General features: G+C 36.6%; 2 protein-coding genes across 2 annotated transcripts in view; one reads left to right on the top strand and one right to left on the bottom strand.

The window, feature by feature from the left end:
- The first annotated feature begins 147 nt into the window (after positions 1 to 147).
- Positions 148 to 2,127, top strand: LOC113075029 (potassium/sodium hyperpolarization-activated cyclic nucleotide-gated channel 2-like). Its single transcript, XM_026247744.1, has one exon. The coding sequence runs from the start codon at positions 601 to 603 to the stop codon at positions 1,459 to 1,461; it is 861 nt and encodes a 286-aa protein (XP_026103529.1). The 5' UTR covers positions 148 to 600; the 3' UTR covers positions 1,462 to 2,127.
- Positions 2,128 to 5,338: 3,211 nt separating this feature from the next.
- Positions 5,339 to 15,000, bottom strand: part of LOC113075030 (DNA-directed RNA polymerase, mitochondrial-like) — a 52,909-nt gene continuing 43,247 nt past the window's right edge. The window contains exons 16-20 of the mRNA XM_026247745.1: positions 12,404 to 12,502; positions 10,389 to 10,461; positions 9,564 to 9,655; positions 8,236 to 8,309; positions 5,339 to 6,073 (exon numbers count right to left, since the gene is read on the bottom strand). Of these exons, the coding sequence (XP_026103530.1) occupies positions 6,024 to 6,073; positions 8,236 to 8,309; positions 9,564 to 9,655; positions 10,389 to 10,461; positions 12,404 to 12,502 (388 nt within the window). The 3' untranslated portion in view covers positions 5,339 to 6,023. The remainder of the gene's footprint in view (positions 6,074 to 8,235; positions 8,310 to 9,563; positions 9,656 to 10,388; positions 10,462 to 12,403; positions 12,503 to 15,000) is intronic.

The following is a 15,000-nucleotide window of genomic DNA, read 5'->3' on the forward strand; positions in this document are numbered from 1 at the left end:
TTTGAAGCATAGCTGCTGGTCATGAGCTGGTCCTGGGCAGGAGCTAGTTGCTTAGGACCAGCACATGGCCAGCTCAAACCTGCAGCCATGCTTCATAACATACCTAACTAGCATATGCTGGTTTTTCAACAGGGTCCAGTTCGAAGGGAGCATTTATGTTCCATTCAGAGAGCATTAAAGTGTGCGAGGCATGAATTTAAATTGTATTTATTTCCATAGGTATATTATGTCACACTTTACAGTTCTCATGTATTTCCTGTGTTCAGGTAGTAGGGTGCAAAGAACATTGTGTAGGGACCCTGTCAATTCGAACACAGTTCATGCATGGCGCTCACTTCTAACAAACTGATTATCTGAATCAGGTGTGCTAAATAAGAGAGACATGAAAAATATGCAGAGCAGTGGTACGTGAGGACTGGAATTGAGAACATTGGAGTAGATTGTAATGGGTTCACTGTAATAAGTATTAAACATTTAGGTTGTTGGTAGTATTCCTACCTAGTTAACAGATATTTGTCTTCAAGGCTGGCTCTAAGGTGCACAGACAAAGCAATAACTGACCGTAATCTGTACATTTCAGGCAAGAAGAACTCCATCCTGATGCACAAAGTACAACATGATCTTAACTCTGGCGTCTTCAACAACCGTGAGAATGAGATGATCCAGGAGATTGTGAAGTACGATCGGGAAATGGTTAAACTGGTTAAACAAGGGGACATGCAAAGGCCCAGGGCCATGTCCATGACTCCTTCAACTCAAGGGAACATATTTACACCTTCTAGTCAACCCTCTACAAGTTCTGCTATTGCTAGCCTTCAGCAGGCTGTTGCCATGAGCTTCTGTCCCCAGATGGGCAACCCTCTAGTGGGTGCTGGGGCGGTCCAGTCTCCCCGCATGGTTCGGCGCTTTCAGGTGGTCCAGAGCCAGACACCCCCAGGCTCCCAGTACTCCACCTTAGCCCTCGCCTCTGCCCTTGCAAGCACACCTGTCCACAGCCCTCTGGTAACTGCTGGACGAACATTCCATTATGGTTCTAGCCCCCCAGGTGCACCCTCAGGCTCCCAGTTATCCCTTGTACAGCAACACGTCCCCAGTCCCACACATCGACCTCTGGTCCCCAGGAGCACTCTAAGCCAGGACGCCCGAGCGCTGTCCGCCTCCCAGCCATCCTTACCCCATGACATGGTCCAGCCAGTTGCCCCAAGCCCTCCACAGTCCACCAGAGTCTCCTCCACTTCCATCGGTCCCCCTCTGAACCTCCCGGGCCCTGCTGGTCTTAGAGGAAGTATCCCACCAAGAATGGCACTACCCCATCAAATGTCTGTAGGTGCATTTCCTCCTGCGTCCCTCCCTCAGATGAGAACCATCTTGGATTCAGGACTGCCCAAGAAGGATTCAATAACCAGTCTCCCAGAAACTGAGCCACAACACATCAGATCTAGATTATCGTCAAATTTGTGACCACGATAGAGTTGGCGGTCTCTGTCTGGGCCAGGAATGTTTGGACTCTCCTTCACCAAGTACTATTCCCGACCCCCTGTCAGAACTTTAAAATTTACTCTCAGAATGTATGTGGTGTGACTGGTCACAAGGGCAAACAGACCCTAGAGACTTAATAGTATAAAATCAACATGTCCATTCTTACCACAATTGGAACATTTCCATTTTACCTATGATATAAACATCAATGTAGCTTCCTCCCTCACAATTTGCCTCTTTGACATGCTTTTCTTTATTGTAGCTGTTCACAAAGATTACAAATGTACCACTCCCTTTTATATACTGTAGTTCAAACGATGCAAACTGATGTGTGTCTGAATACCGGTACTTAGCAGTTTGCTTCTGATCAGAAAGTAGGAGCTTACTCCCTCTTCTTAACATGAACCGGCTAGACAATAGATATTTAACCTATAATGCACTATATTAGAATTGATGTAGAAAAAATGTATTCAACGGCTCGAGAGTCCCAAATTGGTTTCGAAACAGGATGTATTCTTACTGGAACTGCTGTCCATGTGCTTGTCTTATTCCTACAGACCAAAGTTGGGCCCATGGAAAATGTTAACATGAGATGATATGTAAAGGTTTGTCAAATGAAATGAAAGGATAAAAACAAATACAATTTCATTGCCTTGATTTTGACTAAACATACTGTGTGTGTGTGTGTGACCATACGTGTTTTTCTTAGCTGTCCCACAACAGAGCATTTTTCTCTTGACTTAGCGTTGGAATGATTAAATGAACCAATAGTTTCCTAATTAAGGTTCATGGAAGTGAATACCACATAAATTTCAAGCTGATTATGCTGCTGAAGTATAAAGTTTGACGACAGGGAAACTCATTTGCCCTTATCTGGTGCATTCAAATGCACTTAAGTCTTAATTACAAAGGACTTAAGTAGCTTTGTTCTCAAAGGTCAGGTTCATAATTAATTAACTATTTATTTTAAAGATTGTGGCTTTGTCCTGTTTGTGAAAATCGTCCTCCCTCACAAATAATGCACAAGAATATGACTTAATTCTTAAAGCCTAAGCAGTTGAGGGGGACTGGACATTTTAGAAAGCTAGTGAGGTTAAGCAAGTGTGTACATTGACGGCGATTACCCCCCTCCTCTGAGATGTGACGAGATCCATCAGGCGACGACGAGTCGCTCCACTATCTGTTGTCTGGAGCACTAAATAACTTGCTCGCCATGGCTACCTAAATGAGGTCTGATGTCTTCTCAGTCATTGAATTCTTGAAAACCTATTTATATTCTGCTGTTACTTACCATTTCACAGCTTGAAAGAGACTATAGGCTTCTCCTTTTTGCTATTGGCATCCTGGAGACAAAGGAAAGCTTGAATTGAACGGTTATGTCTTCTAACAAAGAAACAAAATGGGCAGATGGTTGAAAATATCATCAGGCTGTTCGTATGCAGGGTGTGAAGTTCATTTATGATTACTTTGAATAGAATCATAATGTCTTTCCCTTGTAAAATAGTTTTAAATGATCCCTGCAGACTTTGCTGTGCACAAAACCAGTGCCGCCCCATAAGCTGATAAAAAAAAAGAAAATAAAAAAAACCCTTATAGCTTATTTTAATTTTATCCTCAATTTAATTTTGCACCAAAACAGATGCTGATTTTATTCAAGATATGCCAAGTGTTACTTTTTTTTGCCAAATTCTAAGTAATAATTCTAGCAATAATGTTTACAGTGTGTCCATGAGAAAATATTTTGTCTTAGTTGGAGTTATCATTAAGAAAACACATGTTCCACAAAGTACCACCAAGTTATACTATGCATTATGGTAGAGGAGATTTTTTATTATTATTATGAAACGTTTGTCTGGAGGGCATGTTAACTTTTAAAACACCGCATCCATTTCATTTAACCATACCATCTCTGGTTATTTTTTCAGGACTATATTGACTGAAGAGCCATGTTTTTAGCAGCAATTCTGCAGTTTTGTTTGAATAAACATTCAAAACATCTTGTGGTCAAGCTACTTAAACAGTGTTCTATTAATAAGGATGTTACAAGAGCCTGGGGTTGTTTTGAAGCTTTGCACGAAATAAAGATGTATAATGATGGGCCAGGGTGAAATTTACTTACTGCTTAATTGACTTCATTATATCAGGTCAGAAACATGTGACATGGTGAAACCTTGTTTTAAATTCCAAGACCAAACACAAAACCCACAATTCTGAAGTGCATTACTTTTTTTTTGGGGCATGCAGTCATCTTTTAGTTCCATTAGTAATGTTTGGGACATAAGGAGCAGAAGAAGTAACCACATCAACTGGGAAATAATAATGAATTCAGCTAAATGAGCTAAGCTTTTATCTCTGTTTTAGTCATAACTTCTGAGATGGCCACTTCAGTCATTGGGCTAAAAGGTATCTGCTCATCTCATATCCATCCATGCGTGTCCTACAAGGGAAATTTGTCTAATGTAGCCCTATTACAGGTACCTAATGAAGGAAAAAGCTTTGATTTTATTGTAGTATGCTGTTGGGAATGGTAGCAAGCATTAAAAAAAAAGTGTCAACAGAAATATAAAGTTTACTTCATTAAAATGGGTTCAAACATGGTTCTTCCAACTGATTGAAACATCTGTTGCATAAAATTGTAGGCTGTTATGCATTCATACATCAATTTATATATGCAGTAGTCCACAATGATGGTTTAGCAAAGTGATTACATGATTATAAAAGTGCTGCGTCTTTAAGAAAATGACGTTTTCCTCTTGTAGGTCATTGCTTTAAGTGACTTCTCAGACAGCTTCTAGAGAGTTTGAGCCATCTTATGAATGATTAAGTGGAGTTTCATCCAATCACTAGATTCGAGAGCAATCTTGATTCTTTTGCAGTGAAATCTGCATAATGACGAGAATCTCTGGCTGAAAGAAATGACTTGTGGTTCAGTGATTTAAATGATTCAGCTAAGTATTCTGTTTAAAAGAGTAATTCATCAACAGAATCAGTTCAGATGAGTCACTAGTTTGTGAATCATTTCACACGGGAAAGTGTGCTTTAGAAAGACGTTTATCTGAATTCCAATGCAAATTCAACTCTGATTAGCAGTAAATTAAAACTTCTAAATTCTCTTTGAGTGATTCATTAAAGGAATCAGTTCAGAGTCGAACTCAACTCGGTTAAGTACACAAAACATTTCTTGCTTCATTTCAACAAAAGCAAGAAATGATTTGTGGTTCAGTGAATCAAAAATTAGATGATTCAGCACTGCTAGTGATTCATTCCACTAAGGATTTAATTTCATTTTAGGGATTTTTACTCAATAACTGACGTCAACATGATTTTCATTCTCAACCAAAATGCAATCACTCGTCATGCGGTACTTCAAAATGCGTATTACAACAGGGTGTTTGGTAACATGGAAACCTAGCTCTTGTTTTATTTTAAAGATTTACTTCATAAGAGTCACTTGTTTCTGAATCACATTACACTGGTGACTGCTGTTCAAAAATGTGTTTATCTGCCCGCACTGCAAACTCGACTCAGGTAAATTGAATTTCTTTCACCTCTAAACTGAGGAAACATTGGCCGTTAAGTGTCTAAAAACATTATGTGGCGGCACACAGCTTTAAGCCCACAAGCTATTATCATTGTAAGGATAACGTCCCACGCAGAGGTTGTTGGAGATGGCAGGAAATGAGCTGGTCCGTTGACGTCAATTCTCGTGTAATCAAGTGTAGCCCTGCATTGGATTGGTTTTGTTTCGAATTGCCTTTTGTAATAAAACGCTTTCAAAATCCAGAAAACAGAAAGCAAGCTGCTGAAGCAAGGTATTGGGTCTTAAAACTTTCAATAACAATTAACCTTTCGCCGACCCAGAGTGCAAAAATATTGACTTTATTTCTTGCCGAATGCCATGTGTACATTCTCCGACAAGCACCCAACAGATCAAAACGCCTCTGATCATATAACACAGTGCTCTCGAGTCCTTAAAAAAAAAGGATGGCACAGGGTCACACGTCATCTACAGTTTTCCCCAAATACTCCTAAAGGTGCTCTATTATCATAAATATCCTCGCGTTTCTTTGCTGGCTGTGAAATGTGAGAGCCGCCAGCTGTGGGGGGATGCTGGGAGTAAATCATGTCCAAGTGGAAATGTCAGAGAGGGCCTTTCAGACGGGGCTGCCTTGAAATCGATGAGAGCCAGAATCATGTGGTTAATCAGCTCCGTGTTAGCACTCAGAAGTAAAGGAGCGGATCAGAGCCCTGCCGAGAGCGCGTTCTCACTCCATACCGAGAGGAGACAGGGGCGACTCCTGTTCCCCTCCACAAGAACTCTGCTTCAGTGCTTTAAGTGATGTCTTTATGATAATATGACAAGACAGACAGACACACACACACAAACTTGCTCACGCACACTCACTTATCTACCAGATCAATCAATCTAGTCTCAGTCACGCACACTTTTCGATGTAGTAAAAAGCAGCAATCTGTTTTGATGAGGTCTGTGGAGGGCTCTCAGCCTCCGGATGAAAGCTGTCAGTCAGCTCATGATACGCTCCTCAGCTAAAGAAATACACCGATTCTTTCACCTTCTCCAGGTCAAAATCACCTACGAGAGAGAAAATACATAATTATGCTCTTTAAGGATGGAATATGTACAGTAACAATGAACAGAACAGTTGATTTTAGCACTCATTTAGTCATTTAAACCACAAGAGCCAGACTGGAGTACAATTTATTTTGTAATTATATAGCTTTGATGTTAAGTCTATATAGATTAAGTCTCTTATGCTCATCAAGGCTGAATTTATTTGAGCAAAATACAGGAAAAACAGAACTATTGTGAAATATTATTTTAGTTTAAAATGACAGTTTTCTACATAAATATATTTCGAAATGCAATTTATTCCTTGGGTGGCAAAGCTGATTTTTTAATTTTTTTTAGCAGTTTTGAAAACAGTTGCACTGCATATTATTTTTGTGCAAAACGTGAGTATCTCATCATATGGGAACTCACGAAGAGCTCATAAAAGTCTTTATCTCCTTGTTTATCTGCTCACTGTTCATTTTGTTTTGGATACACGCTCATTTTGCATCATCAAATCATGTAGCATAGCGTCACATCTTGTCATTACTCACTGGTTTTGGTTTGTTTAAAAGTATTTGGTTGGTGTTGCATTCACATTTCGTTTTAGTGCTGTCAGAATTATGTTTAATTATTAGGCAAATTAAACAAACTTTGTCATGTTTCTATATTAAATATATTATATATATATTATATATTATATATATATATATATATATATATATATATATATATATATATATATATATATATATATATATAAAATAATTTAATAAATAGACAGTATACATATAAACAAAAACTTTTAATTTTGACGTGATTAAGCATTTGACAGCACTAGTTCGTTTGTAAGCAAACGGAGACTTATCTTTTTAGTGGTCTCGGTCGGCTTGTTTGGTGTGCATCAGGGTTCTGATGGCAGCATTCACACTTTTAATCGAACCAAACACGAAAAGTGTGAACACACCCTTACTGTACTATACTTGTCCTTTTTTAATAAAACCAGAATAGTTTTATAATATCAATCATTTATTGGATATTGCCCTTATAGTTTATAGTGTTTAATTATTTCCCTTTTTTAACTAAAGGTAATTAAAGTAATTTATTCCTGTAATGTCAAAGCTGATATTTTGCTGAAATGTTTTATTATTAGTTTTAAAAACTGACAATTATTTTCAAAAGTAGCTGTCATGAAATTGCCAAAATTCAATGAAAAAAAGTGTAATTTTCTTGCAAAATAATAGATTTCCGTTTCTTAAAATAAAACAAAATATGACCCAGACATTTTTTGACAGGCTTTCATGAAAATCACCAAAAAGTGCTGCTGTGCACATTAAACAACTGTAATTAATTTTAAACAAATGTAGAACCCAAAATCAATGAAAAATAAATTTTTTAGACATATAAAAAAATACCACGCCACTCTACGTAATCAATCCATTCAACTCTAATCAATTTAATTTGTTCTAGAAAACATGAAAGGAATCCCACAGGAGGTATTAATGTAGATAAAACACTTAGGCAGTTTAGCAGCGACTGACTCATGCAAACATTAGAGGGTGGTCTGCTTGCTTGCGCACAAGATGTCTATTTGTTATGAAGAACAGAGCAGAGGAGCTCAGGCCTATGGGACACACATGGATGGACACACACTCCTCAGGCAGACAATTTCATTAGTGAAAATAAGGAGGAGTCCTGGAAGAATACAGAGCCTGACTCTAGTGGCACGCTTTTCAAAACTATATAAATAATATTACAGAAATAAAATCAGTGAATGTATCACTGTTATATGGCGTATGAACCATCTTATTGCTTGTTTTTATTGACGCTGAGTTTTTTAAACATGTTGTAAAAGCACCCCCTCAGTATTGTCCCTGATGAATTAGCGATTTGATGTGCCAGATGTGTGTGATTCTGCTGTAAATGTGCTCATGTTGTCTAGGGCTTTTCCTTCCGGCTCGTGTTACGTAAACAGATTAACCAGTTGACAGAATTAACTGTCATCAGTTTAATGAAATCTATCTCGCTGATGAACATAAAATCACATGTGCGGTTCGGCGAGATGGTGCGACGTTACGCAACGGTAAAAAGCTGCCTTAAACCTGACAAGCTGTCGATCGAATGAGGTCGAGAAGCCCGCCTGTGTGTCCGAAAGTGACGGCTGCAGTGCTCAGGGTTTAACTCACCTGTTTGAGGAACACTAGCCAAAAGCTGTGTCATCTTATAGTGCTCTTCAAACTTCTTTGGTTTGGATATAACCCTGTGACAGTGGAAAAATAAATATTCAGGTTTATCTGTAGGCCGAATTTAAATATTCATTGGCCAAAATTAGACATTTAATTATTTAATTCAGTTGTAGCATAAATTTTTTTTATTTAATGTACTATTTTAATCCCTTTTTACTGAAAGCAGAATAGATTGACCCTGGACCCCAAAACCAGTCTTAAGTCTCTTGGGTATATTTGCATTAATAGCCAAAAATACACTGTATAGCTTTTGCTTTTATGCCAAAAATCATTAGGATATTAAGTACAGATCTTGTTCAATGAAGATATCTTGTAAATTTCCTACCATAAATATAGCAAAAATTAATTTTTGATCAGTAATTTGGTATGCATTGCTAAAGCCTTAATTTGGACAAATTTAAAGGGAAAATATTTAGACCAATATTTGATATTTAATTCTAGCCACAAAGTATTTATACACACTGTTAAAGTGTGTATGAATTTTCATTAAGCACTATATATTTGTAATATCGGCTATGTATCATTTATTGGCCATAAACAGGAAGATACTGTAATTATTGGTATATGGCCAAATTTTTTATATCTGTACTCATTTAGATAGCATTTAAGTGGTTAAATAATATATATTTTAAAATGTATCAGTATGACCTGATATTGAATATTTTTCAGTCCATATTGGATATTTAATGGTTTCTGTCTATTACAAATTAACTTTTAGGATCCAAGCATTTATTTATGAGTTATCTGCATTAATGTTGAAATTATTTTTTTTTCTGCCAATATTTGATATTTAATTCGAACCACAAAGTATTTATACACACTGTTTAAGTGTGTATGAATTTTCTTTAAGCACTATAGATTTGTAATATCGGCTATGTATCAGTTATTGGCCATAAACAGAAAGATACAGCAATTATTGGTGTTTATTAAAAAGAAAATACCATAGATTTATAATATCAGCCATTTATCAGTTAATGACCTTATTGGCTTCTTTATTTTCTTTTTAGGTGTTAATTTTCTTTCTTTCTTTTTTAAAGAAAGTAGCATAATATCGGTCATTTATCGGTTATCGGCCTTAACATGAAAATTATTTTTTTATCTCTCATTATTTGATATTTACAAACAATTACAACCTATTTTTTTATATTATTTTTTAGAGTGTATAATTTTTCCTTGAGTACATCCCTAGTAGCTAGCAGTTGAGTATCTAACTACTTACCATAATAGTTAAATACCATTTAGACGTTAAAAACTGCAATGGGACTTACGGTGGCCTGCTGCAATACTTCTTTAGAAGAAACCCCGACAGCTCGTCTAGAATGGGCTGACTGTGCAGAGCCACAAACTGCTCACGACACACCTGAGGAGCGACAAAGAGCACTCATTCAATCATTATGCACATTAATGCGCCGACTTCAATGCTATCTCCCTCTCGCTTCCCCTTTCCCTCAGACGTTTCACCTCTCTTCTATTTGAACTTTCCCATTTTAAGAGGAATCTGTGGTCACAAAGCATGTCAGGGAAAGACTCGCAGACAATAGTCCACTCACAGAAGGAGAGAAGGATGGGAAAAGATAAAAGTCCAAGAAGAGTCTCAATTCAGACAGCTGAATATGGTTTGAAAGAATTGCTGGAGTTATTACGCTTCAGAAGTTCATCGCAAGTGTCACATGGAGGTTAAGCTTATCTAATGAAGGTGACTGTTAAGTAAAGCCGGTGAAACAACATGATGGTGAGGGAATGATGACATAACTTTCATTTTTGGGGAAATGATTATCAAACCAAAAGAAAAAATAGTTCTAAAACAGATCAGGTAAATTAAATGAAATGCTAAAGTAAATAAGGTTTTTTGTATTTGAAGATAAGTCTAGTTAATGGCAGCTTTCCAAAAAATGCTTCAGTTGAGATGATGAGCGGTGTGGCCATTCAATACCAAAATAACCCATGCTGACAGGGTTGGTTATTGGACATATGGTGAACTCAGCATGCAAACATCTGGCCGTTAAGCTGACATGGCTGGGCCGCTTAGTCATTCCTGCTGAAAGAATACCGTTGAAATATATTCGGCAGTGAACACTTTGTTCCTTACACACCCTGTTCATGATGTCCACCGTCACAGCATGGGTCCAATAACAGTCATGGACGGACACAAACGTCAGACCAGCCCTGCAAGATTGAAGAAAACAGGAAAATGTACATACCACATAAAAAAATTAATAAAAATAAATAACAACAACAAATAACAACAAAAATAATGAATAATATTGTTAATATAATTTATATATTATAAAATGTATTATTACATATTTATGTATTAGTAATGTATTAGTTTATTTTACTGTATTATGTATTAGTTGTTATTAAATACCTGGGATAATTTATTGTTATCAATATTATGCTATAATATGCTATTGTTGAAGTGTGATTATTATTATTATTATTATTAATAATAATGCATATCTTACTATTATACAATATTAATACTATCATTGTTGGTATTAATAATAATGACTTGTTAATATAATTTATATATTTTATAAGATGTATTATTATTAAATATATACACATTACAAATAATTGTTATTTTATACTAAAATATTTTTTATTAAAATACAATTTTCATTTGTATTACTAATAGTAATCAATAATCAATAATAATAAAATGTTTATATGCATGAGTATTATCATCGTCTTCAAATATAAAAGCATTATATTATATTATATTATATTATATTATATTATATTATATTATATTATCATTCATTATACATACTGTATATTTCTGGGCCCAAATTCACAAAACATCTTTGGACTTAAAGTAGCTCATAACTCGCAGATTTAGGAGAAAATCTTAAAAATGATGGGAGTCAATCCTAAATTTAAGACTCTAAGATTATTTCACAAAGCCTTTTAGCTCTAAAACTAAGAAATTAAGAGGACTCCTAAATCACTAAGACCGAACCACAAACTACTCCTAAAGTGTCTGTTGCCGGCATTCTGTCTCTGAACGTAACATTTTTTTAAAAAATATTTGATGATAACAACCTTTTTAAAAGGTATGACCATTTGTTTTGGAGGTTACCCAAAATTCAAATAGTCCTTTGATTATATCCTTGTTTTCATGTAACAGTTGGGCAAAGACTAAAAGCCGCTCGTGTCCAGTTTTTTTTTTTTTTTTACGTTTGCATGTCTTAGCCATGATTATTCTTCTCTGTTAATTAAAATGCTGTTTGCATATTTGCATATCCACTAACTGTTTTTGAGAAACATACATGTAAGAGGCTGACAAAAAGCTGAATATATAATTGTTTAATTAGCATCACTTATACTGCCTTTTAAAATCTTTATTTGAATGTGGCAATAAACATTTTTATTTTTAAACCTTCATTTGAATATGGATTATCGCTACAATATTTCCATGAACAAATCTCTGTCAGAGACTATCAGCCAATCACTGTGTGCATAGTTAATAAGTATGCATCCATAGCAACGAGGTCAACCGTGGCCTTATTCTTAGCTTAAAACTTCTGTCTATTCTTTAGTAAAAGTTGGTCACAGCAGGTTTGTGAATAGTTTTTTTAACTGCTATTAAGGAGAACTCTTAGTGGTAAGATAAAATATTTTGTGAATATGGGCCCTGGTCTACTAATCATTTTAGGTCACAAAAAGTATTAAAAAAACATTAAACTCAGATCTGCATATTAAACAAACATGTAAAACAAAATATATTTTGTATCATATATGTCATAAGAAAGTAGTTTCAGTTGTTTCTATTCTTAATCCTGGATAAACAAACTCTTGTTTTTCTGTTTCACATTCTTCAAATCTTGATATCCTGGTTAATGTGCTTATTTGCATGTTTATGAGATATAACGTGGACTAAAGAAGAAAATTACCTTAATTGCTCCATTTATGTTGACAAACATTACAATTGTAACTTTGAAACAAAATACAGGTCATGAGAAACTGTGACTGTACAAACCTTATGAATATTTAATGAGGTAAACTCTTAAATATATGATTGGTGGTTTGTTGTTGAGTCTAAACACATAACCCAGTGTTAAAAGCCCGTTTGAGTGTGGGATGTAAAAAACAGTCTGCTCAGCACCTGTAACAATGCAGTGATGTCAGCATCATGTGAGTGGAGTCCAGAGAGTGGATAAAATTAGGAGGGAAGGCATTTTTCTGCTTCATGCTGTCAGGTTTCCTAAAAAAAGGCACAAGAAGCACAAGCTTAGTCTTGGTACGACGCACACTTGGGTAATTAAGGCCGGCGTCGCCATCCTCTCGCTGGGCAATACATACACCTGTAGCTCCAGGATTCATACATCACTGAACAGGTAGGTCAGTCTTAATTACCATCCGAGACAGAGACACACAATGAACATAGAGCACCTGCTGAACCAGTAAAGAGTAAAGAATAATGTCTGTGCTTCATATTCAGGCAAAATGGTTCAGAATAAAAATAATGATACTTCAGTTCATCACGGGTTTTCTGAAGTAATTCCCCTTCCTTAGCCTGTGAGGTTAAAGAGATAGCTCACCCCAAAATGAACATTCTGTCATTAAATATTCATCCACATTGCTTCAAACCCGTAAGACCTTGGTTTATTTTCACAAGACAAATCAAGATATTTTTGATGAAATCCGAGAGCTTTCTGACCCTGCATAGTCAGCGAGGTTACTACCATGTTTAAGGTCCCGAAAGGTAGTAAGGACATCGTTAAAATAGTCCATGTGACATCAGTGGTGCAACTGTAGTTATGAAGCTACAAGAATACTTTTTGTGCACAATGAAAACTAAAATTACAACTTATTCAACAATTTCTTCTCTTCTGTGCCAGTCTTTGACACGCGTTCATGAGAGCGTCATGGTACTCTCGTGAGCGTACAGAGAAGACAGCTCCAGAAGAGAAGAAATCTTTAAATAAAGTCTTTATTTTTGTGTTCTTTGCGCACAAAAATGAATTTTGCAGCATCATAAAATTATGGTTGAACCTGTGATGTCACAATGGACTATTTTAATGATGTCCTTGCTACCTTTATTGGCCTTGAACATGGTAGTTGTGTTGTTGTCTATACAGGGTCAAAAAGCTCTCGGATTACATCAAAAATATCTTAATTTGTGTTCTGAAGATTAATCAAGGTCTTACGGGTTTGGAACAACATTTTGATGAACTATCCTTTTAAAGTACACCACATACCATACATTCTTATTTAAACTAACTAAACCATTGGATGGTAATGTAGATCTTATACATATTAAGTACTGAAGCTATCAATAACTATCTATCTATAACCTTTAGGCTTCACAGAGCGACATTGTTCTGGAGAAATAATTTCTGGGAATTCAGCGAGGGCATTAGGTCACTGACCACAAGAGAGCTGCTGCCAACCTCATAATTTCATAATTTATTCAAGTCTCCTCATTAATGAATTCAGCCTCTAATTAGTGCACATGAAGGATCTTTGACTCAGTTCGTGATCTGTGTGAAACTCTGGTCAGGTCTTCTCTTTTAGCTGGACTCAAACAAGCTTCTTCAGCTGCATTCTACCCGGAAACTGTCCCCTGGGAAATTAGAGCGCTTCTATTGGATAAGGTTGAGATTTCTTTCACCACCTAGAAGAGCAACTGACATCTGGGACATTGGCATCAGAAGTGCATATCTGAAGAACGGCCCTTCAGCTTGGTATGCATGGACACCCAAGGCCATTCCTCAAAGCCTGAGAGCAATGTATAATCGCAGTGGCGGCTGTCAGTCTAGCCACAAGTGTTTTTGGCCATCTTAAAGAAACAGGAGATCCCTTTTCAGCACCCCGGCTTCTGCTAATGCGATTCCTGTGATAGTCCGTACTTGTATGGTTGTCTATGACAGGCAGAGATAGAGAAATACAAGTGAGGCCCATCATAAGTGGTTTTCAATCATGTCCTTGCAGCTTTTGGAGGAAGGTCAGCAAGATAGCTCTCATCTGAGTCTCCTCCAAGTGGTATTAACCAAGCTTGGGTAAAGCTCTGGAAGGAATGAAACTGTGAAATGAGGTGACGGTATTAAAACAGCAGATGCTTGCATACAGATTGAACATTTGGGGTTTAGGTGGGAAGCACAGAAGTGTTTAATAAAAGATGATTGACTAAGGAACATATGGTAAAGTGGTGGATGACGGTGCATTTGTTTATGCATGAAAATCTTTGAGATAGAGTCGAATAAGCAAAGATACTGCCACCACCTACACAAAGTTTTACTTTGTAAGGTTTCAGTGAGGCTTTAAAGTGTTAGTTCGCCCAAAAATGAAAATTAGACTGTGTTTTAATTACCCTTGAAGCATCTTAGGTGTATATGACCTTGTTCTTTCAAACGAATCCAGTCGGAGTTATATTAAAAATTGTCCTGACTATTCCAAGCTCTAATATTGCAGTCAGCTGGTGTTGCAGTTGAACAGTCCACAAGTCTTCAAATAAAGCTTGTGCATTCATTATATAACATGCCACAGACGGCTCCGGGGATGAAGAAAGGGCCCCTGTAGCGAATCCATGTGTTTTTTTGTGAGAACAATATCCACGTTTCAAATGTAATAAACACTTTTCTCTCACTTACACTGACTGTCATACACTGTAGCAGTTCCGGCGGATGAAGAAGTAACATATGCGCAGCGCGCGTACCTCTGAGGTATGCTAGTCTTGCAAGATTAATTGTAGGAGCAAAG

This window comes from Carassius auratus, unplaced genomic scaffold, assembly GCF_003368295.1.
Source record: "Carassius auratus strain Wakin unplaced genomic scaffold, ASM336829v1 scaf_tig00016288, whole genome shotgun sequence".
Lineage (NCBI taxonomy): Eukaryota > Metazoa > Chordata > Actinopteri > Cypriniformes > Cyprinidae > Carassius > Carassius auratus.

Excerpts from the sequence above, each read along its gene's own strand:
- LOC113075029 (XM_026247744.1), top strand. The coding sequence starts at position 601 with ATGCACAAAGTACAACATGATCTTAACTCTGGCGTCTTCAACAACCGT.